Source organism: Mirounga leonina, unplaced genomic scaffold (genome assembly GCF_011800145.1).
Source record: "Mirounga leonina isolate KUSES-001 unplaced genomic scaffold, KU_Mleo_1.0 Mir_53, whole genome shotgun sequence".
Classification (NCBI taxonomy): Eukaryota; Metazoa; Chordata; class Mammalia; order Carnivora; family Phocidae; genus Mirounga; species Mirounga leonina.
The window spans coordinates 102,067,725-102,095,422 of record NW_023270807.1 but is presented as its reverse complement, the minus strand read 5'-3'; the positions used below and the strand labels follow the sequence as shown (position 1 = coordinate 102,095,422).

General features: G+C 36.8%; 1 protein-coding gene across 1 annotated transcript in view; it reads left to right on the top strand.

Moving 5' to 3' along the window:
* The window catches only part of SYNE1 (spectrin repeat containing nuclear envelope protein 1), a 428,272-nt gene that overhangs the window by 118,961 nt on the left and 281,613 nt on the right, over nucleotides 1-27,698 (top strand). Inside the window, exons 13-23 of the mRNA XM_034991032.1 lie at nucleotides 1,152-1,316; nucleotides 10,518-10,630; nucleotides 11,180-11,348; nucleotides 16,659-16,755; nucleotides 17,692-17,894; nucleotides 19,564-19,728; nucleotides 20,177-20,329; nucleotides 21,357-21,500; nucleotides 23,979-24,152; nucleotides 26,293-26,451; nucleotides 26,741-26,905. Of these exons, the coding sequence (XP_034846923.1) occupies nucleotides 1,152-1,316; nucleotides 10,518-10,630; nucleotides 11,180-11,348; nucleotides 16,659-16,755; nucleotides 17,692-17,894; nucleotides 19,564-19,728; nucleotides 20,177-20,329; nucleotides 21,357-21,500; nucleotides 23,979-24,152; nucleotides 26,293-26,451; nucleotides 26,741-26,905 (1,707 nt within the window). The remainder of the gene's footprint in view (nucleotides 1-1,151; nucleotides 1,317-10,517; nucleotides 10,631-11,179; nucleotides 11,349-16,658; nucleotides 16,756-17,691; nucleotides 17,895-19,563; nucleotides 19,729-20,176; nucleotides 20,330-21,356; nucleotides 21,501-23,978; nucleotides 24,153-26,292; nucleotides 26,452-26,740; nucleotides 26,906-27,698) is intronic.

Genomic DNA, 27,698 nt, shown 5'->3' with positions numbered 1-27,698 from the left:
ATTAACATTGACATCATTTAGTCAAGAACATTTTCCATCATGTTTTTCTACACAGTGAGTTTTCATCTGGTCCTACAGCCTCTTTTCTGAGGAAGGAAAGGCTTACCTGTGGGAGTTTTCCTTTAAGTTAGTGGAAGTACTTGGCTTAACAACTCTTCTGCTTTTGCCTGCCCTATACGTAGTTTCCCTGTTGAGTAGATGATGGATTGAAATCCTGAAAGGCTCAATTCTGGATCATTTAGAAGAGATGACTCATCCAAGAATGGAGCCTCAGCAATTTCTCTAAAGTTTATAACCAGGTTTCATCAACAGTTGGTCATCCTCCTATATTCACATTCATTTTTAACAGTCTTTAATTTCAGCAAATCTTAGGTCCTTCATGAACCTGAAAGAAAACTGCACAGTAACTTTCATATTAATACTCAGCAAACTTAAAGGCCAAGATTTCAAAGCCTCTGAAACTTCTGTCACTAATGGGAATATTTGCCTTGACCTTAACCGTATTATCTTCATTTTTATAATCTAATCTTTTCCCCACAAACTCTACCAGAGAATAGGTTAGTTCCAAGCACCTCAACCTATCCCACCTGATGTTCCAATAAGTCAGGAAACACTGCTTAAGAATTGGATAAAGTGGTAGAAATGAAGAAATAGTTAGAAATTGTACTATCATAGAAAGAATCCTGAATATTGTACTTCCTCTGGAGATGACTGGATGACCCTGATTTTTCTGGACCTGTTCTCATGTGGGAGGTTTTAAAGGATACACATCAGCTATTGTATAACATCTGGATCCTTGAGCATCTTAGCAAACCCAGTCCCTTCCCTTTCAGCAAAAGCCCCGAAATTGAAAATCAGAGGGGGCTTTATGCTCTTCCTATAAGAAGAAAACTGTTTAAGCTCTCAATAATGTCCTTCCATGTCTAAGGTGTGTTTTGAGTCTCCTCAAAATTTGCTTGTAACTATAATTTCCTCCTCATTCTCAAAGTATCAAATTCAGAACACAGATATTTTCTTCCTTGATATTTATTAAGTTAACCTGAAATTATTAACTTAAACCCTTATGTAGGCTTTTAGAAATCATTTGGGGGAGTTTTAGGAATTGTCTTCTGTATTAAAGATAATTATGTTTTTCTACTTTTGTATTCCAGCTCTTTGATTGGCATATACAGCTTGATAAATCTCTCCCTGCACCTCTGGGCACCATAGGTGCCTGGTTATACAGAGCAGAGGTGGCCCTGAGAGAGGAAATTACCATTCAGCAGGTCCATGAGGAAACGGCCAACACAATACAACGGAAACGCGAGCAACACAAGGTAAAAATCCTGGTGGGGAAATCTTCTGGCATGACAGTCCCAGTGCGGTCTGGGGATGTGGCTGTTTAGACCTTCCACGGACATGGGTCCCTCAGGCATCACTCATACCGTTTCAGACATGTCACACTACACTCACCCATGCCTGTGACTGACGGTCCCAGTAGATTTATTTTCTGAGGTATTTTCCAATAGCTCCGTAGTATTTTTTCATCTGTGGTTATCTTTGTTATTGCTCTTGCTATATGTTATTTTTCAAAAGGTAAGCCCACAGACCATACACATTTATATAATAATGTGATTGGCCATTGGCTTCAGACCTCAGTCCTGTCTCCATTCTCAAAGGAAGGCAAGCCAAGTTGCCAAGGTCTTATGTCCTGTGCTGTGACGGGGCAGGTGTTGAGGGAGAGTGGTGATTTTAGGAAGGGGTGGGATTAGACCTTGATGACTTTTCAGTTATTTATTAATTTTTCAGCTTACTGCAAAGTCAATTGTGCTTAGTATAAATTCTAACATCCTTCCTCTTTGTGTTCTGTGATAGTACAGACCTAACCAAAAATGCTGTTTTTCATCAACATCACATTAAACTCAATCCTGCATTTTGTGCAATTGAATTTGTGTACCGCATTTACTGTGTCACGGTGGGGATTACTATATATGTGGAAAACAGACAAGCAGAGATGACCACGTATGGGCAATTTATAGCTCATATATATTTTCTGCCGAAATATTAACATTTTTAACACTGCTTCAGGGAAATAGACTGTTATATATTCTAGACCAGATTATAAAGCAAATTCATGACCGGTTTTGTCTCACGCCCCTCTGGGACCTTATTTTTAGAACTGGAAATGTAGAGGTTCAAAGCAGTTTCAGCTCCTGGCCCTCTCAACTCAACTGACTCAACCCAGACTCAAGCGCCAAACAAGAGGGACACAAGAAGATTCCATGTGCCTACACAATTAGTCAGGGCCCTTCCTGTGTTTATGCTCGGCCCTTCTTCAGTTATAATCAGTACCTCCAGACACTTGAAGTTTTGCTGATTATCTCTTAGCCTCTCCCTTTCCCACCACCACCAACATGCACAAAACACACAGAAAACTCCTTAGCATCTGCTTCTCAGGCAAGAACACCATCTGGGATCTGTTCCATGGGTGGAGATACACACACATAAAATCCAGGCCTGCTAGTCTGTTCTGTCTATGAAGATGGAAGATGAGAGATCAGATCGCAAGAGTTTTTCTGGAACTGAACAGGGTAAAGGCTTCTTAGCATCAGAAAAGCCTAGGCTATGTCCATGTTGAGATTCCCAGGATATTAAAAATAGGGGGAGGGCGCCTGGGTGGCTCAGTTGGTTAAGCGACTGCCTTCGGCTCAGGTCATGATCCTGGAGTCCCGGGATCAAGTCCCGCATCGGGCTCCCTGCTCGGCGGGGAGCCTGCTTCTCCCTCTGACCCTCCCCACTCTCATGTGCTCTCTCTCTCTCTCATTCTCTCTGTCTCAAATAAATAAATAAAATCTTTAAAAATAAATAAATAAAAATAAAAATAGGGGGAAATGCTGAAACAGTGTTACACAAATGATACCACTTTAAATATTAGCAACTCATCATAAATACTATGTAACACATCGTGTAACAACTGAAATGATGTTTAACTGACATGAATATTTCGTACAAAAGAAGTCACCTTAGGCTTTAAAATCAAATGTAGAGTGTGTATCGATTGTGGGTTAAATGTGTTAATTCAGCAAATACACACTGAGGACCTACTGTGTGCCAGCTTTATGCACCAGGGAAACTGGTGAAGGTGCTTCCAATCTATAAGTTTGAGACACAACATGGGTTTGTTGTTGGAATAACATACTTAAGTCTGATTTGAATGCTCCACCTTAGAGAAAATGCCCTACAACATTAGCTGTGCTGTTTACTAGGTGATAAGATTTAGCAGAAATGTTAATTCGCTGCACACTCTAGGCTGCAGCAACCGCTGCTAAGGAATGAGTTTTAAGTTGGATGCGCACGTGCTGTCTCTCAGTGATTATATGACTCCAGGCTCCTCATGACCCTTCTGGCTCCCTTGAGCGAGAAACCCTGTGCCAACCACCAAGTATGCAGCAAGAACCATCCCTTTGCCAAAGTGCAATAAACAACCATAAAAACCAGAAATGAAATGGAGTAGAGAAAAGGGGAGTGGGAAGAGTTGGAGGAGATGCTTATCTGAGACTAAAAATCAGAAAGGACTAAAGAGCAAGCTGGGGAATGTAGTGAAGAGGCAACAGCAAGTAAGCAGAGGCAGGTAAGGGCAAAGACTAGGTTCAACAGATCTCCAGAATGATCTTTTTACTGAGGGAGGAACTTGTACTAGGTCTGGTCACAGGCACTTAAAGTAGTAGAGTCATATAACAATGTCATTGTCAGTTATAAAATCAATTCTCACTCATTTAAAATGTATTTGTTAGGTGCCTATAAAAAGGTCAGCTTTGATGATGGGAGAAATTTGAATCATTGTTGAGATAAGTAAAAGTCTAGACCCCTTCAATAGCAGAAAAATCAGCCCATCACTTTGGTATCACTACTTTGTGCTGGTATATTGGGCTCACTTGGAAATGCAATATATACATTGAAAAGAACACAATATAGGACTCATCAACACCTAAGCAAGAATATTTTAGAACATTATCTTTCTATCCCAGTCTATAAGTAATGATGGCTTTTGCCATGAAAACTTAGATATGCTCTCAAGATCTAGAATTTTTGGCTTTATGAATTACTCACGCCTTTTTTTTTTTTAATATACCACAGGACAATTCTTCATTACTTAATACATAATCAGTGTTTGAAAACTCAATTCAGATAATTTTTAAAATATTTTTTTTTTGCAAAGAGGTTATTTTATAAATGGTTCTACCAAAGTTATTTTTTTAATTGCATGTATGTAGGGTCATATTATTCTGAAAAGCAAGATACACCTTTACTACCTTTTCTATTTTCCAGATACTCTTATGCTTAGTTATCTAGGAAGGTAACAAATAGAGTCATAGCTAACTATAATTGAGTATTTAACCATATTTCTGTCTTAAGTACGTAGTTTTGCTAAGCACTTGACATGTAGGATGTGAGAACAGGTATTATTATCCTTATTTTGCAAATGAATAAACTTTAGGCAGAGAGAGGTTGAGTGCCTTGCCCAAGGTCACATAGCTGATAATCCAGATTGTTTTATTTATTTATATTTTTAAAAGATTTTATTTATTTATTTGTCAGAGAGCGAGAGAGCACAAGCAGGGGGAGCGGCAGGCAGAGGGAGAAGCAGGCTTCCCGCTGAGCAGGGAGCCCCATGCAGGACTGGATCCCAGGACCTTGGGATCATGACCTGAGCCGAAGGCAGATGCTTAACTGGCTAAGCCACCCAGGCATCCCTAATCCAGATTGTTTTAAACACTAAACTTAAACCATGCCCACAAAGCTATTCCATGTAACACATGTAGAGTAATTAAACTTACTAAATTTTATTAGTAGTATTGCTTTAGCCAAGTAAGGCTTTCAGTCGTAAGGAATCATGAAAATAGCCATCAAACTGTACCACCTACTCCCCATCCTTATTGTAGTTATCAACCCTACCTAGATCACTTCCTCTCCTGTTTTGAAGATTTTATTTCCTGCATGACAATGCATGCCATAATTCTTAATAACTTCAGTAACCCATAGATAATCCTGCCAATAACCTGGCCTGTTGGTTTCTTGATCTCCTGTCTTCCAGGGATTCCATCCTACACCCTATTCTAGCCTTTCAAGGCATAGGCATAGTCTAGAACTTGTCATCACCAGTAACTGAAACCCCTCCACAACCTCTTTTTCAAGCACCTATCTCACTGTCCAACCAATTCTGCCCTAACTCCAAATTGCATGAACTCTGTGCCCTATAATCCATGATTTTACTGCCTCTCACCCTCTTCATGTCATCCTTTCCCTTGGCCTTCTACTTAAATTCAATGCTGAATCAGTAAAGGTCACCACTTGTACACACATTAATTGTCTTGACCCAGTTTCCTTTGCCCTGTGGGGCTGGTTAAAACACAGCTCCGGTTAGAGTCCACTTTCTGCCTGGTCCCCGCCCACGCATATGCAGCTGAGTGTGGTTGCAGAGAAACACACCCCCAGGCACGATGACTAACCCAGCTGGGTCCCCAGTGCTGCCTGGCACTCCAAAGGCGTTTCCTTTCGCCTCATCTCCATCGCCTCTTTATTTTGGGGACAACTATGCCATACCTTGTCTCTTCAAATCCTCCACACCTCCTCCCATATCCTTACTCTCAGCTGATGACACTGCTTCCTATTTCTCTGAGAAAATAGAAGCAATCAAAAAAGAATTTCCGCAAGCTCCCACGACCACATCAACCCACCTACATGCATCTGTGCCTGAACACTCAGTCTTCACTTCTGTTACTAGGGATGAACCATCTGTGCTCCAACCTGGGACCAGCTCCTCCATGTGTGTATGAGATCCCATCCTCCCTGCTCTTCTCCGGGAAACAGTTCCTGTAGTTCTTGCCTTTTTTTTCCCCCCTCTCTGCTGGATTTTTGCCCACCCACATAAAGTATATGCTGTTAATCATCTCCTCTTAAAGACTCCTTTAAAAAGAACAAATAAAATTTTAAAAATAAAACCTGTCTTTCTTAACCCTCCCCTCCCCTCTCGCTACTGTCCATTTTCCCTCCTTCCTTTTTCAGTGAAGCTCCTTGAAAGTTATCTGTGCTCATTTTGGTTCCAGAATGCTCTTCTCCAATTCTTTTGAGAACCCATTCCAGCTGAGCTGCTCTTGCCATGCTGTTCATGTCAGGTTCCTAAGAGTCCTCCTTCTTCCTCACTCAGTGGTCAGTTCTCAGTCCGCATCCTACCTTGCCTATCAAAAGCATTTCACATAGTTATTTCCTCATCCTTGAGCTACTTTCTTCATTTGGTTTTCTCATTTTCTTTCTACTCCTCTGGCTATGCTTTCTAATCTTTCCTGGTCTTTCCACAAATATTCACTGCATACTCTCTATGTGCAAAGTGATGTTCTAGGCATTTGTGATGCACTCATAAGAAAAACAGACACTCAGTGTAGGAAAAAATTCCTACAGCATGTAATTTGCCTTCTAATGGGAAGAGGTAGATAAGAAATAATAAATGTAACTAGGTAATAAATAAAATAAATTATATATTAGGTTAGAAAGTCAAAGGCCGGAGAGTATTAGGGGTGGTGCAATTTTAACTAGGGTTGTCAATGAAACCTCACTGAAAAGATGATATCAAACAGGCAAGCACATTCCCATGTCAACCCCTTTGCCCTTGCCATTGTTCTGGAATGTTCTCTGTCCTTGGCCTGAAACATTCTCCCATTGATTAGTCTCAGTATGTTCTTCCTCATTTCCTTTGGGCCTTTACTGAAAAGTCACCTCTTAGTCAATACTTTCTTGGCCACCCCTTTGAAATTACAACTCCCTTTCCCTTTTTCCTGTTTGATTTTTTCCTTTGGCATTTATCTGCATCTCAACTGCTATTTTCATTATGTATCTCATTTACTGCTTGATTTCCTGTACGGTAGTACCAACTCCATAAGGAAAAGAATTATTGTCTGTTTTCTTTCTGTTGTATTCCCAGCCCCTAAAAATGATTAAAAATATTCAGGCTTTCAGAATTTTAATTGGGTCAGTAGGCAGATTCATACTTCCTGGGACATTGTCCATTTGACTAAGTTTTCAAAATTATTGTTCAAATATTTAAATTGTTCAAAATATTTTAAAATATTCTTTGGCAATCTTTTCCATGCCTGTAGCTAAGCCCCTATTTTTCCCCAGTATTGTTTCTTTGCGCCTCCGTACTTTCCTTAATTGTGCTTTTGGCACCGTTGATTTTCACTGTCAAATTATAACTGTCTTTTCCCACCTACTTTTTTACCAGAGGAATGATGGTATCACTCTGTCCGTTATGTGAGAATAGAGACTGGGTTAGTAATAGAGGGTAGAAGCCAGGGAACCAGTCTCAATAATCCACATAGGGTGGCTTGACCAGGATGGTAATTGTAGAGATGGTGAGAAATGGTCAGATTCTGAATATTTTCAAGGCAGAGCAATTTTTGGCATTAGATATTGATTGTGAAAGAAAAGGAGAGTGATACATGACACTGTGTTTTTTCAACTAAGCAGTTGGAAGAATGGGGTTTCCATCAGTTGAGATGGAGAGACAGTGAAGCAGGTTTGGGGAAAGATCAGGAATTCAGTTTGGGGCATGATAAGTATGAGACTTTTTCACGTCGAAGCGGACATGTGGTGTAGGCAGTAAGAGATAAGAGACAGGAGCTCAGGACACAGGCTGGAGATAAATATATATAGGCTGGAGATAAATATTCAAAATCATTGGTATATAGAAGGATGTTGGAAGCTCTGAGACTAAAGAAATTAAGGAAGTATAGACAGAAAAAAACCTGTTAAGAACTGAGCCCTAAGGGAATCTAATATCAAGAAATCAAAGAGTAGAAAATGAACCAGCAGAAGAGTATGAGAAAGAGCAATCAGTGAGGTGGGAGGGAATCCAGCTCCTGTGTTGTTTTAGAAGCTAAGGGAAGCAGTGCATCAAGGATAGGGCATTTTCAGTAACGTGGCCACAGCAGTGCTTGTAAAATGCAAGTCAGTTCATTTCAGCCCTCTCAGAACTTCCCAGTGGCTCCCACCTATTCAAAATAAGCAATCCCAAATTCTTATAGAGGTCCACAGATCTGCAGCCCTTTCCCCTTGCTTCTCCTCCTCCCTCTACCACCTGCTAGCCCAGTTTCTCCTTTGCTCCATCTCAGTCACTGAGAGAGGGGCATTGATAGCTCCCACAGCCATGTGGTTTTGTCAGTTTCTCCCTAGAGTGCTATTAGTTTTTACTCTATGTAAAAACTTTACTAGATATGTAAAGTTTACTCTGTGTAAAAGGCTTTACTAGATATGTTCAAGTTCAGAATTAAGATAGCTACTAGCAAATTGAAAGTTTCATCCTTAAGCAATTAATTACATGTAATGACTTTTATTCTCAAATCTCTTTTGTCCAATATTGTTACATTCCTACCAGTTAACTTTTGTTAGTACTTAGGGTTCTGGCTCATTAGGATTCTGAATTTCACTGTTCCCACCTTCTCCAAGTTCCAAGACTTAAACTCCTACAGCAACGGTATAGATATTTGCCTCGATCAGCTTTGTCCATTTGTTTTTGCTCACAGGTCTATGATCCAGTTTTGGGGTCATATTTTAACCAGAGTTGGAGACCTAAAAGATTTCCCTTACTTCCTGTGAGCCCACCAGTGAATTAAAGTCACATGCTGTGCTCAGCATCTAGCTGGGTTTTAGTACGATGGCTTTTCAGAGATCCCAGTGACATCACACCAGCTGTAGTCCCTTTATCATATTTTTGAAAATGTTTTTGTTTTGATATCTTCTCAAGATTCTTTCAGTTAACTAGATACTGACTATAATAAGGAAAACTTTTTAGAAAATGACGGGACATATGAGTGTAGTCACAGACCCCTACTCATATATTAACTTATAGTCATATAATAAATTGGAGCTGTGTGTGGTGATGGCTGTAAATTTGCCCTGCGCTCACCTGGGGGGGAGTCTCAGATAAGATCATAAGCCACAAAAATGTGTCTAGATGTTATAAAGGAGGCAAGGGGTGACTAAAATACTCATAGTCCTTAGCTACTTTAGGTTGGTCTTCTGTCCCCTGTGATCAGCTCCTGTACATAGTGGCCTCCCTCTGGGCATGAGTGACCTGTGAAATCTGTGCAGTTACCTGTGCAGATCAATAGGTGATAATAGCAAAATATACAAGGATAGAAGTAGTTTGGCCCTAGATTTTTCTACAGTGTAAAAATTAATTTCCCTCAAGTTAAAAGTCACAAACACATATGTCTTTATGTGAGCAAGCACATATGACCTTAGTATGACCTTAACATTTTAATTTATATATGAGAGCCTTCATTTTTTCCCCCTTCCATCAAGTGTTTCTCTTACGGTTTTACGCTGTTTTTTGCTTCTATTTTCTCCAATTAATCCACTAAATCAGGGCGCCTGGGTGGCTCAGTCGTTAAGCATCTGCCTTCGGCTCAGGTCATGATCCCGGGGTCCTGGGATCGAGCCCCTTATCGGGCTCCCTGCTCAGAGGGAAACCTGCTTCTCCCTCTCCCACTCCCCCTGCTTGTGTTCCCTCTCTCGCTGTGTATCTCTCTGTCAAATAAATAAATCTTTAAAAAAAAAAACCCACTAAATCTCAGTGTGAGCTAACAGTGTTAATCTTAATGTATCATTCTGGTGGGCTAATGGGTCTTGCTTTTCAGTGAGTGACAAACTATTGGGTATTTATTGTGCTATTGGGAAACAAATTAAACTCTAGAGAATATGGCATGAACCATGTTTCATTTTTCTTCGCTTCTGTGTGAGAAATTGGCTAGGGATTTTGACATACCTGTAAGTCTTTATACAAGTAAGTCTATTGACAGTGAAAAATTCAGAAAACAAATCTAGATAAGTTATTAAAATTTGTGTAGTTCTATACAGCCTACAAAGAATATTCATAAACATCACATTTGATCTTTCCACTCTGATACCTATGGGACATTCCCTGTGCTTGTTTGAAATCTTCTAACCATAAGAGTATTTTCATAATATTGTAATATAACTGGCTTAAATGGTGAGCAGGTATCACTTTGTAGTAGTCTACATGTATTCAAAGTAAAATAACAAGAGTGTAATATATACGTGTGTGTGTGTATTACCATTAAAGGGTTAAACCAGCTGTGCTTAGTTTACAGCTTCTAAACACCAATATATTCAAAATCAAGGAAGGAGAAAAATTCTAACAAATCATTGTTTATAGCAGTAACTATATTTTCCTTTGGACCATGTGCCTTTAAAATGTCTGAATGCATTGCCGTGCAAGTGTCATGTGTGTTTAAAAGATGCCATAATTATTAGATACAGCTCCAGCACAGGCCTTATAGACAAGCACCAGGGCTCCTGTACAAGGTAAAAGCCTGTGAGAGGCACCAAGTCGCATATGGATGTAGCAGCATGATCAAATTGTTGAGGACATTGACTCATCGGTACAGGCTGAAAATTTTGCTTCTTAGCCTCCTGTGAACATGTTTTCCCATTTTTTATTTTTTTAAATTGTATCTTAGGATCTGCTTCAAAACACAGATGCCCACAAAAGAGCATTCCATGAAATCTACCGGACCAGGTCTGTTAACGGGATCCCAGTGCCACCTGATCAATTAGAGGACATGGCCGAGAGGTAAGAGAATGGCTGATTATAAACGAAGTGTCTTTTTTTAAATGCTTGGTGGGTGTTTTTTCCATTTCTTTTCTTTTCAATGAAATGATTTTTTTTTTTTTTGCAGAGATGCTTTCATTTGGTACATAAAAATTGAGCTCCCATAACATATGCTAAGAATGCCAACATTCTAATGTATTATTGTTTGAAAAGAGTAAACCTGAATATACCCACAGCCTGGAAATCACAGAAATGGTTTCTTCAGAGACTGTATTTTTATTCAGTACTGTGAGGAACATTATGTAATATTGCAAAAACAGCTTATAAAAGAAACAGATGAGAGTTGTCTTGGCAGGGGAAAGAACTATATTAAATACTTCAATCAATCATGATTTGCCTTTAAATCCAGAGCTAGAGAAGGAATCAGATCTCCTCATAGTGATTGATCAGCCAGAGTTTAGAAGACCTTGTGCCTGCTATTATATTTAGCACTGACGCGTAACAGGTTAAGTAAGCACCGTTCTGTTACTATTAGTTACATTCTGTAAATTCTCCGTGTTCTTTTTCTAGGTTTCATTTTGTTTCCTCCACATCAGAGCTACACTTAATGAAAATGGAATTTCTAGAATTAAAGTACCGTCTGCTCTCACTGCTGGTTCTTGCAGAGTCAAAGCTGAAATCTTGGATCATCAAGTATGGGAGGAGAGAGTCAGTGGAGATGCTTCTGCAAAACTACATTGTAAGTCTCCCCGGTGCTTTGAGAAAGAAATCAGAGGACACATGGGTTTAGCACTTAGTACCTACCAGTTTATTTGATGCTATTATTTTTATCTTGAATTTAAGCATGAAGATACCAGTGTGTTAAGTGGGTTTGATATAAGTTAGCTCTTTGCAATAATCTGAAATATTCATCTATATTCTTCGGTAAGATGAAAGATTTTGCTCCATTAATCATACTGAATCATTGACTGGCTTTATTGCTTAAAGAAAAGTTTTTGCATTGCATACCCATGATTTTGATTGTGAGCTCACCATTGAAACTGAGTTAACATACTTAAAGATTATGCTCCTGTCTCTAAAAATCAATCATTTTCAGTTATTCATATGGGGACTATAGGTCCAGCATGTCTCTGAGTTTCATTGCTTCTCATGTGCATCCAGGAAAAGTAAAATTTTTGTCTATGAATCTCTGTAACAATTTAATTTTTATAGATTATCTTATATTTTGGGCTATCAGTATAAATAATTCTATATCTACATAGAGTAGTAGCCCTGCATTAATGAAGAAATTAGGTTGTTCTGTAACTAGCATTTTCTATTTACATGTAATTAGAGAATTATTTCTTAAAGGTAGTTTATTTCTGTTAGTTAAACAAATCCCCCCACAAATTTATTAGCAATACAAATTTGCTCTCAAAGTTTCTGTCCATAAGGCATCTCAGTCCTGTACCACTCCATTTGTGTTTAATCACAAATTCTAAATAAGAAATTAGTAATTTTAAAATCCAAGCCCATTTCTAACCTGATTAGTCAGAGTAGCTTTGTAACTGGTGTGACTGAATGTTTATTGAAACCATATCTTTACTGAAGCATTCTAGAACCAGAATATATTTTGCTATATTTTAATTACATTTTTAAAGTTTTACATTTTAAAGTGATGAATAAACAGGATCATTTGGGGAAAAAATACATTTACAGTAAAATCTTTCTTTAGGGTTACTACAATTGTCTTGGAAATATGTGTCAAAAAATATGAAATCTGTTATGATGTGTTCCCTTACTCATTTTGAACTATTTTGGAAAGTAATGAAAAATCTTATTTTTTAAGTTCAAGCAATTACTTTAGTCTTTTAAGTATTAAATACAGATATGCATTTATATTTTGGGGTTTAGTCATGTCAAATGATACACAATGAACTCAGCAGGTAATTATGCAGGATCTGTCTTTGTTCTCGCTATTTAAGGACAGCCAATCAGATTGAAATGCCTAATGGGAGTGTTCCACCAGGTTAATGTTCTAATACAAGGATGTTAGTAATTCTCTTTGAACTTCTCAAATAAAGAATATGTAAATAGAGAGTTGTTTATTAATCTTAAAAAATTAATGTTAATAAAAAAAACAGTACTTCTGCTTTCTCCATAAAGTAAAGAGAAGTTCACTGCTTCATAACTTAAAATTATTGGTAAACTTGCTAATTTCACTACAAATGTAGCACATTAAAGTGAACATTTCTTAATATTTTTATTCCGTGGTGAAACACACCTATTTATTGCTAACACTTCTTTTCTGTAAAGGGTTTTACAATATTTTTTGTTTAATAGTTTTAATAACTGTGGGATATTGAGTGTTCCCCACGAGCCCAGTGTTTTACGTGTTGTCATCTTGCATCCCAATGACAACCCTATTGGCTGGGCATTTTCACATGGTTTCACTGAGGAAACAGAGCCTTTCAGCGCTCAGCCCTCACGTTCTGGGTGGCACAGTTGGTAGGAAGTAGAGTCAGGATTTGAAGTCACATCATTCTGAACCAAAAGCTTAGGTACTGAACTTGTCTATCTAACCAAATTGGCTGTGAAAGTTTTTTTTTTTTTTAACTTAAAAGACCAAATAATTAAAATGATCTCCTGTAGCTTAGTGAACTAAGGAATGTAGCACACGTAAATATTAGTTCCATTTGATGTTAGTTCATATTTGACAATATTTTACACTTACATGCTGATAGTGACAGTGACAGAACTAATTTCTGTTTGGGGTATTGTGGCAGAGCGGGGCAAAGTAGGGGAGATTATTACAGTCTGGCCACCAGTCACATGGAAATATGTGGAATTATGGTTCAGCTACTTACAGCCCATGTGACTTCATAAATAACTTAATTTCTAGGAGACTTAGTCTTTCCCAGATTTTTAGTGATGATGATGATGATGATGATGATGATACAATTATAGGGACTTTTGTAAGGAAGAAAGAAGGACACATATTGCTTTCCTTTTATCTCATGCCCCCTTTAGCTTCTCTCATCCCTTTGGAATTAGTGAGAAAATAATTTTCTTTAGAACAGACTGTTTCAAAGAGTGAAGACTTCCAAATAAAGTAATACAATCAGGTTCTTAAATCCAATCCTTTCCTTGGTTTCTAAAAAAATTTATTGTAATGAGCCATATGCTGCTCCACATCATCTAATAACCAAAGTAATATGCAGGATGTAAAAGTTCCATAATTATCTTTTCCTTAGTTTGAATTCTCAATTCAATCTTACTCATATGCAAAAAAAACCCACCATTTTTTAAAGGGTTAGAGAATCAGAAAATGTGCTTCCTACTTACCTCTTGTACTGGGTGCTCAGGTCTGCCCCTGCTACGTGCTTAAGAAATTCTTGGAAAATACTTCACAAATGCTTGTTAATTAAACCTAGGCCACATGCTATTCATAAGAAATTACATACTGTAGTATAAATCAGGAGATAATTGGTTTGGTTTTTGCTGTCAGCATTGTTCTTGATATGACCATGTTTTGTTAACACATGCTTCAGTTTTACTATGGAAGAAATAGGATAATTCATTCTTTTCCATAGAAGAGCTCTTGGAATTGTGGCCTATGTGAATGCAGCATAAGTAATGTGAACGTTTATTTTATTATTTGTAATTATTTTATTAATATAGACAATTCTGATAAAACCTCTTCTCAAAGATGATTTTTTAAATCTTAAATTACCTGGCTTAGCACGATTCAAGTGAAATCGATGAATGAAATTTATTTATCTCTATATTTATCTTGTGAGAGAAGTTTAGTATCTTCCACTAATACTTTGGATTTAGTGGGATAAAGAGATATCTTATTTTTCTTGAAGTGCCATTAACTATAACATGGCTGACTTGTTGAACTTGATATCCAAATTTAAGCCTTATTTTTATTTTTTTTATAATTATGTAGTTCTTTATTTTAAAGATTTTATGTATTTGAGAGAGAGAGAGAGCTGGAGCAGAGGGGAGGGGCAATGGGAGAGGGAGAAGCAGACTCCCTGCTGAGCAGGGAGCCCGAAGGGGAGCCCATCCCAGGACTCTGGGATCATGACCTGAGCTGAAGGCAGAGGCTTAACTGAGCCACCCAGGTGCCCTGTAAGTCTTACTTTTAAAGAAATAAATTAATCCTATCATTATTTTAAATATTCATTTGCATTTTCTTTTGCACCCTTCTGAGAGACTAGTTAGCTCATGGTAAAAAGGAGATTTAGCACTCCTCCTAGTAAAGTGATATTAATAGATAAAATAATTCATGCTATGAAATGGATTTACTCTGTATTCAGAAAGAAAAAAGTGTCAAAATAAATGAAACAGTTAAAAGGTAAAATAACAAATAAGGTATCTTCCTTCAAAAATTAATTGCCTAGTCTTCCTAATAGGAAGGCTCAAAAATACTTTAATGAATTCCTACAACATTTATAATATTCTTAAAGTATCCTGTTTTCCCCCTTGGAAATGAAACTGGAAATAAACTTTTCTCTCTTGTTCATTTGTAATTAATTTGTAAACAATTCTAGCAAAAGCATATTAAATGAAGTCTTTCTGTCCAATACAGCCACTATTTCCCTTTCCTCTCACACTTAGAACAATTGTTTTCCCCATTAGCTTCTTGAAATTTGTTCCAAAATAAATGGAGACTATTTTTTAAACATTGCCAAATATATTTATCTCTTCAGTTGTCTACAGTGTCTTGCACATTAGGTGTAACTTTCCTTTTTTGATCAAATTATGATATGCTCATTTGGTTAAATTATTCCAAATTTAAATTACAGTAAATTACTCTTTCCCTAGTTGGGGAACAGGGAAGTTAAGGGAGTAGAACATAAGGCTAAATAATTATTTAACCAATTAATTGTTTTACTTACCAAAATAATACAGCCTATTAAATTATTGAAATAAGTGTTCCTAATGGAACCCTTCATTCCAGGTAACTCGCAGCTTTCCCTAGTCACTATATTCCTGAAGAATAATTTACATATAGGTAAAATGCTTTATAAACATAAAATGCTATGAAATGTATTATACATGGAATGTTTTTTAGTGTTATCTTGAAATATAATAAAAATTTATCAGTAAAATTGAGGGATGTCTATGAAATTATGAAGTTTTATATCTGCACTCAAACATTTTGCATCTCCATATTAAGTATTCATCAGCATATCACACTGGACTTCAGCTGGTTTCTAAAGGCTAATTTTGCATTTTATAGTAGAGACACTTATCAAGTATTTTATCAGGTTATCATAGGAACTAATTGTACTATTAAAAGAAACTAAAGAGCCTTTGGTGATACATTGGTAACTATGATTGCATTTTTCTTTTTTCTTTTTCCCTTTACCATAGCAGGACTAATCTTTGAAACAAGAGTTATTTCATATTTCCTGGAGTTAACAATAAAATTTACCTAAGGATTTCTTGTGTGTTCTAAATTTTATAGTGCCCATTTGCTGATGGTGGCTCTGTTCTGTATGTAAATTACATACAGCTATAGACATGTCTTATCTGTAATTTTTACACTTGTGGGTGGGATATGTGATTATTTAAAATTTTTCTACTTTTAAACATTTTTTGTACTTTTTATTTTAAGGAAAGTGCACTGTGCCATTTATTTATAATCCAAGTTCCTCAGAGCCATCATTCACCAGAATTAATGTTCAAAGAGCAGCAAACCCACAGCTCAAACACAGTTGGACATGAAAATGTTCTTCCAAATTTAGTGCTTTCTAAATGTTAGCCCCAGGTTGTCTGGAGAGACTTCAGTCTCTTCTAAAAACAAACCCTTGCGTGGAGAAGAAATAGAATACTTTCTCAATAGTGCTGAGTTAGAATTAAAAGTGAGTGTGGAATCAATTTATATTCTCGGAATAGCCAGGTTATTTTATAACAGTTGAATTAATTTGCTATATTTTATAAGAGTGAGGTTGGTAAATTTGGGCAAAATACCGGTATATCTCTCTTGAAGAAATGGACTTTGGTATTTCTACCTATGCCTAGTGTTTGCCGTCTTCTAACCACTCCCCCTTTCTAGTCTTTTATAGAAAATACCAAGTTCTTTGAACAGTATGAAGTGACATACCAAATCTTGAAACAGACAGCAGAGATGTACATCCAAGCTGACGGTTCAGGTAAAACACATGATAGAATTGGCTAAACTGTTGAATGCAGTATGGTTTAGAACCTGCAGATTTCCGTGATCAGCTCTTTTTTTTTCTTGCAGAATCTTTCTGTGACCCTGCCATGGGCCTGGAATGCACATATTGGCTTCAGTCCCCTTGACTTTGTGCAATGCCTGTCTGACCTATATAATCATACTGTGTGTGTGCGCGCATGTCTATGTGTGTGATCTTCTGAGAAGGGGCAAAAAAAAAAAAAAAGCATTCCTTCTCTAAATTGCAATTTTCTAACCTATTTTCAATTCTGAGGATTAAATGAAAAAAAGTAACTTGAATATTACTATCAAGTAAATGAAAACTTAAGTTAGTGTGAAGACACAAGTTGTAAAATATGTTTGCTTCATTTTGGAAATATGTCTGTCATATTTGCTGAAAATGAACTATAGTATTTGTGATTGATACTAGATATGTGACCATCTATTTGAGTGTATATAAAATGCAAAAAAAATTCATATGTGCTTTATTGCATCCCGTTTATCAATTTAAAAATATTATCTTTAATCTTTATAAATACCTGTGAATATGGTACAATATACCCAGCATTAGTGAATGAAATTCTAACATTTCATCTTTTAACTTTATAATCTAGAGAAGAATTATAGGGGCGCCTGAGTGGCTCAGTCAGTTAAGTGGCTGCCTTCGGCTCAGGTCATGATCCAGTCCCGCATCGGGCTCCCTGCTCAACGAGGAGCCTGCTTCTCCCTCTCCCACCCCCTCTGCTTGTGTTCCTCTCTCGCTGTGTCTCTCTCTGTCAAATAAATAAATAAAATCTTTAAAAAAATCTTTAAAGAAGAATTATAATTGCACACCAGTGTATAGACCATAGAGAAAAGGCTTGGTGGATTTAAAATATAAAGTAAGAATTATAATTTGTTGTATCTGTTTTAGTGGAAGAAGCCGAGAATGTGATGAAATTCATGAACGAAACCACTGCCCAGTGGAGGAACCTATCAGTAGAAGTTAGGAGCGTGCGGAGCATGCTGGAAGAAGTAATCGCTAACTGGGATCGATATGGCAATACTGTGGCCAGTCTTCAGGCCTGGTTAGAGGATGCAGAGAAAATGCTAAATCAGTCAGAGCATGCCAAAAAGGTAAGATTGCTCTTTCCAAAGGAAAGGAGTACACACGAACTTAGCAATGAGACACAGCATAGTTCTCTAGGGAATGTTATATATTTGCAAATGGGACTCAAGATTCTTGACTTTGCCTGAAGAGTTGTGCTCTCGGGTTAGTAAATTATTTTAGGCCAAGAAATACACTGCTTTATCGAAGTTATGTTAAAACAATTCCCTCTCTGATCAGTTCAGTGTCTGGCTTTTGCATTCAGAAAAGCAGGAACCTATGAAGGACAGCCAAACCCAGGGGGCCGCAGAGGTTCCTATACTCACCATTAGGTCTGTACGTGAAGGGCCCTGACCTCTGTGGATTTCCTCATTTCAGAGAGGATAACTTAATATTGATTCTGCATAATGACACACACCAGTTGGACATCTGGGTCACCACATTTTTGTCTCTTTGGATATTCCTTTTTGGATTTTATCAGCCCTCAGTTAAGGGTTAAGAATGGCATGAGTGGGCAAGAGTGATATTTTTCCTCCAATTACAGGTGTGTATGTGTGGGTTTAAGAGGTACTATTTTACTTTAATGTCACTTACATTAAAATATCACATAAAATGAATTGATTTCTGTATATGTACTTCTTAATGGGAATCTGATATTTTCCCATGAAAAATCAATTTATATGTAAAAGATATTAAAATGCCAGGCTCCCATTAAGAAGTATAGTACATACATTAGAATTAAGTGCTTGCTATCCAAGATTGGCTCTTCTATTATTGAGTTATGCAAGTAGATGCATAATTTTTAAATGTTCACCACTCTATATCTCACATAGATTAATTATTCTTGTGTAGCTGAGGATGACAAGAACTGTATACCCATACAGATTTTGGCTTTTCTGATTAGACTGGCAGTGCCCTAGTAGATGTCATATGTGTTAATTTCATCCGAGGGACTATAACCACCAGAAACAGAAGTGTTCTCATCTATTTATATGAGAAGTCCTCCCACATATGGCTTATAAAATAGATTTTGAATTATCTTTGGTATCCTTGGTTTTTACCGTGGTGTGTGCGTATATGTATGTACACATATATTAACTTGAAATCAGCAGAAAACTGCTTCGTTGCCAAGTGAGTAACCTTAAACAAATAAGAAATGATGTTATTGTATTAAGTCTTCTTGGCCCAGATATGTAATTTTTAAAAATTTTCCTTCAATGATTTGTATCCATGATGGTTAATTATCTTCATGTACTATATTCAGACTTTAAAATAAAAAATGATAGGTCTAAAGTTTGTTTATAATTTTTAAACAAAACTATACATTACTCTAAAATGCCACACTTTTGATATGACTCTGGCACTGGTATTTACTATGTACAAGTCCCTTACACTTACAGAAATTCAGTTTTTAATTTGTAAAATAGGAATAACAGAAAATGGCCATCATGTTTTGTTTTGTCTTCAGCAAAATATATGGTAAAAGATATAAGCTGTTCTTATAAAAAGACACTCAGCATTTCTAGTTCCTATTTTTGAACCTCTTTACTGAAAATTGCATCTGGAAGGAGAGCGAATATTTACCTTAAAATTTGTACAAATTTAGAACAAAGATACTTCTCATAGTTTGGTTACTTCCATATCATTTATTAATTTTTGGTCTGTGGTTTACAGTAGTGTGCACTGTTTATTTTTTAGGATTTTTTCCGAAATTTGCCTCACTGGATACAGCAGCATGCTGCCATGAATGATGCGGGCAATTTTCTAATTGAAACATGTGATGAGATGGTTTCCCGAGATCTTAAACAGCAATTACTATTGCTCAATGGGCGATGGAGGGAGTTGTTCATGGAAGTCAAGCAAGTATGTCTTTCAATCTCTATATGCTTAGAACATGCATGTGTTGTAAAGTCTGTTTAGAGACTGTTTATTGTTGTAGCATGGGCTTATTTAGGCAGAGTATAGATGTATTTAGAACTGTTATGTTTATTTTTGGTCCTTTATTCTTTCCCATTTATAATAGAGGAACATTATGGAAATGTATAGTTTGATTAAGGATTATATTGACATATGGAGCCTACAAATATGGGACGACTCATGTTTGAAATCATAATTCTTTGCTTCTATGCTAGTTCCTTTTTTCCTTTCACAGTAATTGGACTTACTTCAAGTGTATCTAAAATAAGAGTCAGAAATTAGCATCTTTCTTACCAAATAACAATTCTAGAGAGTATGTCAATGTCAAAGTTACAGGCTCCCAGAGGTTTGACTTAATGATTTTCCATGTTGTGCTCCTCCCTTTTCTTAACAGTATGCTCGGGCTGATGAAATGGACAGAATGAAGAAGGAGTACACAGACTGTGTTACTGTCCTGTCTGATTTTGCAAATGAAGCCCATAAGAAACTTTCTGAACCTTTAGAAGTCTCTTTTCTTAATGTCAAGTTATTAATTCAAGACTTGGAGGTGAGGGGGTAGTTTCTGGACAAGAAAGTGAAAACCTATTCTGTTGTGAAAAGGAAGATCACTGAAGTTAACCCAGATCATTGCAAGGTTTTCCTATGTCTCTTGGCACCATTTTGAGATGTGTGCATATCCTGATTAGCACTTCAAAATTGAAAAAAAAATGCATTTAAATAAAAAATCTATTTGGATTTTTTAAGGATATGTTTTGATCATATAGTAACTTCAAAATAGTTTTTTTAATTTAGAGATTTTTTTCTACAACCAAATTACAAAGGACTAGGAGAAAACAGGAAACATCTACAGATAACACCTCTACATAAATGCCTCTCCTATAAAGTATTGACTAAATGAATTGTGCTCTTCACATATTTTGAATACCTTGCAGCTCTCAAAAATGAAGTAGTAAAAGAATATTTAATGACATGGAAATCTTTTCTCATATACTATTAAGTGAGAAAAGCAAAAAATAGTATCCTTTTTTTGTAAATATAAAAAAAATGGGTGTAAGAATGCACAGGGGAAAACATTAATGATGTAGTGATGAGATGTTGGCCCAGGTTATCACTGTGTGAGAAGACTGTAAGTAATTTAATTTTTTTTTCTTATTATCTCTGATTTATAAATTTTCTACTATGACAGTGTGTTACTTTTCTTAAGAAAAAGTAAGTTGTATCATTGTTAAGGTCAGAGGAATTGCCCCAAATTAACATGCATTTACTTGATATAATGATTGCATACTGCATTAACACATGTATTTTGAAAGTGTACAGATTACTTCAGCTTGTCTGTATGTTAATTTAAGGATTTATGTTTACTTCTAAAGGAAAGCTTTTATCTATTCATGTGATATTACAAATATATAATATATTAGCAAAAAAGGAAAGCAATAACTGGAATCTCCAAAAATTTATTAGAGGTATAGGATTTTATACAGTACATACTGATTTTTGTCCAACCTTCTGTGGAATCCTGAAATTGAAAGGAAATGTACCATGTGTTAATTTAGCTGTTTCAATGATACATGCAGGACATTGAGCAGAGGGTACCTGTAATGGATGCTCAATACAAGATGATTACAAAGACTGCACACCTCATTACCAAAGAGAGCTCCCAAGAAGAAGCTAATGAAATGTTTGTAACCATGTCTAGGCTCAAAGAACAGCTGACCAAGGTGGGAAAATACTTTAATGCATGACAACTGTGCGGGACCAACACTGACTTCAACATGCTTTACGCCTCCTCAGTCACACCCATGAGCAAACTCTTCACTTGTTAAGAGATGCTTTTGCTTTTTCCTGGGATTCTTGATTTAGTAACTCTGTCATTTAATAACTTTGTCATGAGTTTTAAAACTGAAAGTATGGATCTGATGTCAAGTATTACCTCTGTTAATTTAGAAATACTAGGAGCTTTATTAGAAAGATAGGTCTCTTCTGGAGGAATAAGGGGTCAGTTAAATGTGATAAAACAAAGGTGGGGGGAGAAAAGGAAGGGGAAGGAGGAGGAAGAGATCAGATATTTAAATGAGAAAGAATTCCCAAATGCCCTTTTATTGAGTTTTATTTGACATCCCTCTGCTCTAAGATTATTTATGCTATTTTCTGCTTACATAGCCATGCAGCAGTGGAGAATTCTGCCCTCTTCAGCTCGTGGAGCTCACCTTAGACTTAAGATCTATACATTTCTACCCTTGTGTACAGGGAACTCCGTGGACATCAAGACTTTTCTATTCTGTTGAGGGACTTCCTTAAGAACTTTGGAAGTTCCACTGGAGTTTTTTATCTATCTGAAGTTGAATTTTATGAAGATGGTGTTGTTTGTGATTGGGTAATTAATTTCTGATACAGGAAAGGAGTGACTATATAAATGAAGAGGAAAATTTTGTAATGAAGACTTGAGAAACAGAGGAAAAGAAAGCAGAGAAACCTGTTATTTAGGAGGGAAAAAGCAGAAAGAGAATAACCTACATGAAATCAGTAGTGGAAAAGTAGTGAAAAGAGGAATAAATGAGATAGGTGAAAATAGGAAGAATCATGGTCTTGAAAAGAAAAAAGAAAACTTCATTGCCAAACTGGTATAAATTAGAATGTTAATTTCTAATTATTTTTATTTTAATATTCAAGTTAAGATTATTTATAGAGATTGGGCACAATTCGAGGTCAATGTTGTTGAATTGATAACCAAGCTTTTAGAGCCATATCTTGGGCTTGCATATCTTAGCTTAGGCCAAGTTTAATGATTTGGGGCAACCTCTGAGAAAGCAAATTCCACCCGAAAACGCATCTAAGTTGTTCAGCTTTTTAAAACTACTACTTTAGTTATAGCATCTCTGTTAAGTTTTCAACTGTATCCAGGAAAGATTTCTAAAGCATACTTGATTTTTATGCATATTAGCAGATTCTCTTCATTTTGTTCAGCATCATTTTAGCAGAGCCTTCTTGCAGTAGATCAGTAGCTTTCTTTTGGGGAGTTCATCCTTCAGGCAGGGTATCTGACAGCATGAGAATATTTATAATTTAAGAAAAAAGAGAATGGTCAACTAACAAGGACTCAATTTCCTTTCCTTGGTTCCCAGAAGTACAAATAATATTTGGGGAGCAATTCTAAGTAAAATGAATGGGGACAGGAAGTTCCTAGAGAATGACCTGGTACTGGATTCTAGCATAAAGGTGATAAGGCAGAAACTTTATGGATCTCTTAATCCCCAGGAGTGTATGGCCTCAGCATTAAGATAAAGAATACAAGTGTATAAAGTAACAGCATTTTTTTTTAAAGACAAGTGACAAATGAGGGCTGGGTCAATTCAGACTGGGGAGATATCCCCTGGCGTGGGGACTTTTGTAAATAAATTGGTACCTGACTCGTGCACTTGGGATGAGTAAGATGATGGGCAGAGAGTAGAGAAGCATAGAGCTGGGGGAGATAGGGAAGAATAAGGCCTGTCTGGGAAGAATGAGTCAGCAAAGTTACAGGTTTGTCTAGAGTTAAGGGTCCAAGTACTAGAGACCTTGAAAATAAAGTTGGAAGGTTAGTCTGGATAATGTAATTCACAACTATCTCAGGTCAGATTTTGAGGCCAAAGTGAAGATGAGCTGCATAGTTTCTGAGGTGGAATTTGATGCCATTTGGCTCACCAGCAACATTGTTTAGATGGGAAAATGCTATCCAGATGGACAGTTTAGATGAATCTTCATGGGAAAACTCTGTTGCATTTATTTGTCTCAGTAGTATTGTTTCTTTTATCAAAATTTAACAATACATAGGAAATATCATTAAATAAAGGTCGGGGCGCCTGGCTGGCTCAGTTGGTTAAGTGACTGCCTTCGGCTCAGGTCATGATCCTGGAGTCCCGGGATCGAGTCCCGCATCGGGCTCCCTGCTCGGTGGGGAGTCTGCTTCTCCCTCTGACCCTCCTCCCTCTCATGCTCTCTGTCTCTCATTCTCTCTCTCGCAAATAAATGAAAAAATCTTAAATAAATAAATAAATAAATAAATAAATAAATAAATAAATAAATAAATGTCGTTGAAGATCTGCAAGCACCAGATGACAATATCACTGAAGAAAATGTTCCCAAGAACTGTGAACAGTGCCCTGAGTTTGTGGTAATTAGTGGCCTTTAATAGAATTTTTGTCTTTGTATTTTTAAAGGTCAAAGAATGTCACTCACCACTCCTTTATGAGTCTCGACAGCTGTTGATACCATTGGAAGAATTAGAAAAGCAGATGACACTCTTTTATGACTCACTTGGGAAAATCAATGAAATTTTAACAGTTCTTGAGCATGAGGCACAATCTAGTGCTCTTTTTAAACAGAAACAACAGGTAAGGAGAAGTCCTTTTGAGGAGACATAGTTATTTTAAAGCATGTGTAGTAAGACGGAGGTGGTGCTTATAGTGGTAGAAATTCGGTTAGGACAGGAAACATTTTTCTAGAATAGCGTTGGCATCCAGGGGTGCCTGGGTGGCTCAGTCGTTAAGTGTCTGCCTTTGGCTCAGGTCATGATCCCAATGTCCTGTCACTGAGCCCAGCAACATTAGGCTCCCTGCGCAGCAGGGAGTCTGCTTCTCGCTCTCCCTCTCTCTCTTAAATAAATAAATAAATAAAATCTTAAAAAAAAAAATAGAACAGCACTGGCATCTCAAAACAAAAATACACATCTGTCCAAAGACGAAACCCCTGTCCACTAACGATAAAATGAAAATTTTATCTATCTAAATTTATATAGAGATAACATTTTTATAAATAAATTTCAAATTTTAGATATTTAGATATATAAAAGCAAATAGTTGCATTCTGTTTCTATCCAGTGTCTGTAAACTGTCTTATGAGATCTTTTCTTTGCCTCTAAGATTAAGTCTGATTATACAATCATAAAATTCTGGAAATGTGTTTGGAGTGATAATCATTTTTTTGGTTTCAGTTTTTATAAGCAGATCTCTATGCAGAACAGCTTCCCACCCTTGCAGCTAATTGACTTATTTAGGTAGTTTATTATAAATGACCCTATCCATCAGAGGAGTGTGAAACTTAATGGGCAAATGGTTTACCACTGCATTCGCTGAAACAGATTCTTGGAAGGAAGGTAGCATCACTTAGCAGAAAGAACAGAGAGTATCTGAAGTGAGTCAGACAGGTATTCAGATCTTAGATCTGATATAACAAATTACAAAGATTTGATTAGCTTTTATTTCCTCACCTTAAAATGCAGATAATGATAATACATAAGTTGAGAGCTTATTGTGGAGATTACATTATATATTCCATAATGTAACTAGCACATAGTGGCACATAGTATGTACTCTATAACTGGTAGCAATTATTATTATTTTTTTACTATTACTGATAGTAAAACCACAATGATTATACCACCAAACCCTATTCCAGTGGGTTTTCATCATATTGGATAAAGATTGTCTTTCACTTTGAGTTACAGTGCCATTTCTCGTATTCTCAAATTGCTATAAATTGCCATCAAAGAATCCTTCCACAATTAAAATAACATTTGATATCTTAGTAATAATAATATTAATAATATTTAATAATATCTTTCTAACATATATTACTTTTTATGTCCTAAATCTTCAAAAGGAAAAATATGTCCTTACTTCGTTTTTTCAAAACAAACAAACAAAGCCTTGGTCTTAATATTTGCCTCTAGATTCACCAAAACTGGTATCCAAATGAGCAGTTTGAAATACTTTTCCAAGCTGTTGAGGGTGTCGAAATGCAAATAGTGCAGCTTCAGGTCAAAAAATGACTGTTGGCCTTGGGCTGGGCTGGATAATTCTGCTGTCAATTGCAGAAATCACTATGATGCTAGGTTACTAAGCAGAGGTGGAAGGGCCTGGGTCACCATGGTTTCTCATCCTGCAAATGTGTGACTGCAAGTCCTCCCACACCAACCAGTCTGCTGCCTTTTGTGGTTAGTATCTGAGGTCCACCATTTTGTTAATGAGGTTGACAGCTTATGAACCTTAGGAATTCAAATATTGTACATTTTGGCATACACAAATAATATATAATTTGCTACAGCTCTTTCAGTAAAGTATGTGCATTAGTATTTATTTAGTCAGATTAAAACCTAACATGTTGATTGATTTTGGGATTGTTCTCTCAATAAATCATAGGCCTGTGAGTTGGACACATTGCAGGCAAATAACAATTTTGATGGCCTTTCATTTTCTTAATGTTAATAATGCAGGCATGAAATTTTAAAAAATCTCAAAAAACTCAATGTGACATTTAAATGCCTTATATAAAAAAAACACGGACCAGTGATTGCTTAAAATTGAGCTCTTCTCAATGAAAAGAAACACTTCTCTGTACTTTTGATTTTACTTACAGCTGACTAAAAGCCTCAAAGCCATATAATGTTGTTCTTATTGTTTTGTAATGGTATTCTCTTTCCTTCTCTTTCTCACCCTTTTAAATACTATTGTTGTGGGCTTCCTTTCCCTGTAGGAACTGTCAGCTTGTCAAGAAAGCTGTAAGAAAACCATGACACAAATTGAGAAAGGCAGTCAAAATGTTCAAAAGTTCGTGACCTTGAGCAGTTTGTTAAAGCATTTCGATCAGACAAAGCTGCACAGACAGATTGCAGATGTCCATGGTGCTTTCCAGGTAAGCTTTCTCCCTGCTATAGAAGCCTAAGCCAAGGAAAATACAAAGAATGAGGACACGTAAGTCTCATGGCTAAATGAGGCTGAATGCCTTGCCTACTGAGGTTTGGAACCAATCATTTTACTTCTTTTTCTAATACTCATTAATGTCAGAAGAAGTTGATTACTCCCATCATAATGAAACGTATTCCTTCTGAGTGTTCTTTTTTAAAGAAACAGTATTCTTTAACAAAATGATGTTTTCGATAATGAGACAGCAGCCTCACATTGGCATTATTTTTTAAATCAAGAATATGGTGAAGAAAATTGGAGACTGGAAGAAACATGTGGAAACCAATAGTCGCTTGATGAAAAAATTTGAGGAGTCTCGAGCAGAGTTAGAGAAGGTGCTGCGGATTGCTCAGGAGGGCCTGGAGGAAAAGGGAAACCCAGAAGACCTCCTGAAGAGACATACCGTGAGTTTGTCCCTCATGCCGCACTTGACCTGAGGACACAGACAAGTGGTCTTGAGTGAAAAATAAAAAGAACATTCTGTCCTAATACTAAGTTTTTGAGGCGGGGGGAAGAAGAGGTGAGTTAGGAAGGCAGAAGAAACATTTTAGGTTATTAGACCCCAAAAATGGCAGCAGCAAAAAAAACTTCAGGAGCAATTGATGAGCTGCATTATAATTGGCCATTCTTAAGCCCCTGAAGTGATAGAGTTATTAGATATATAATGAGGCTCCCCTGAATTATTTAGCTGAGAAATTCTTACATAACCAACATATTCTTTTTAAGAGATAATTTGAGGTGGATGGCTAAGTCTTTGTGCTCATTTCATGAATCCGCCATATCGAAGTGTGAATACCACGTCACTTGAAGTTTGGTAGCTGATCCACAACTTGTCCTATTGTGAAGTCATCTTCCTGTTAATCATACTCATTTAAATCATATAGGTATTGAAAATGTTGATAGTCTCTTAAATGCTGTATGGAGATGATGGGGCCTCTGAGATCATGTATTTTGAGTCATGTTTCCTGAAATTTCAGTGGATATTGATATAAACCACACTATCAGATGATGACTGCAATATATTTTTTTTTTCGAGTACTGTGTGATCTTTATTCCATGAAAATCTTGAACTCATGATAGAGAGAGCATGAGAGGGGGAGAGTCAGACTCCCCGCTGAGCAGGGAGCCCCATGCGGGACTCGATCCCTGGACTCCAGGATCATGACCTGAGCCAAAGGCAGTCGCTTAACCGACTGA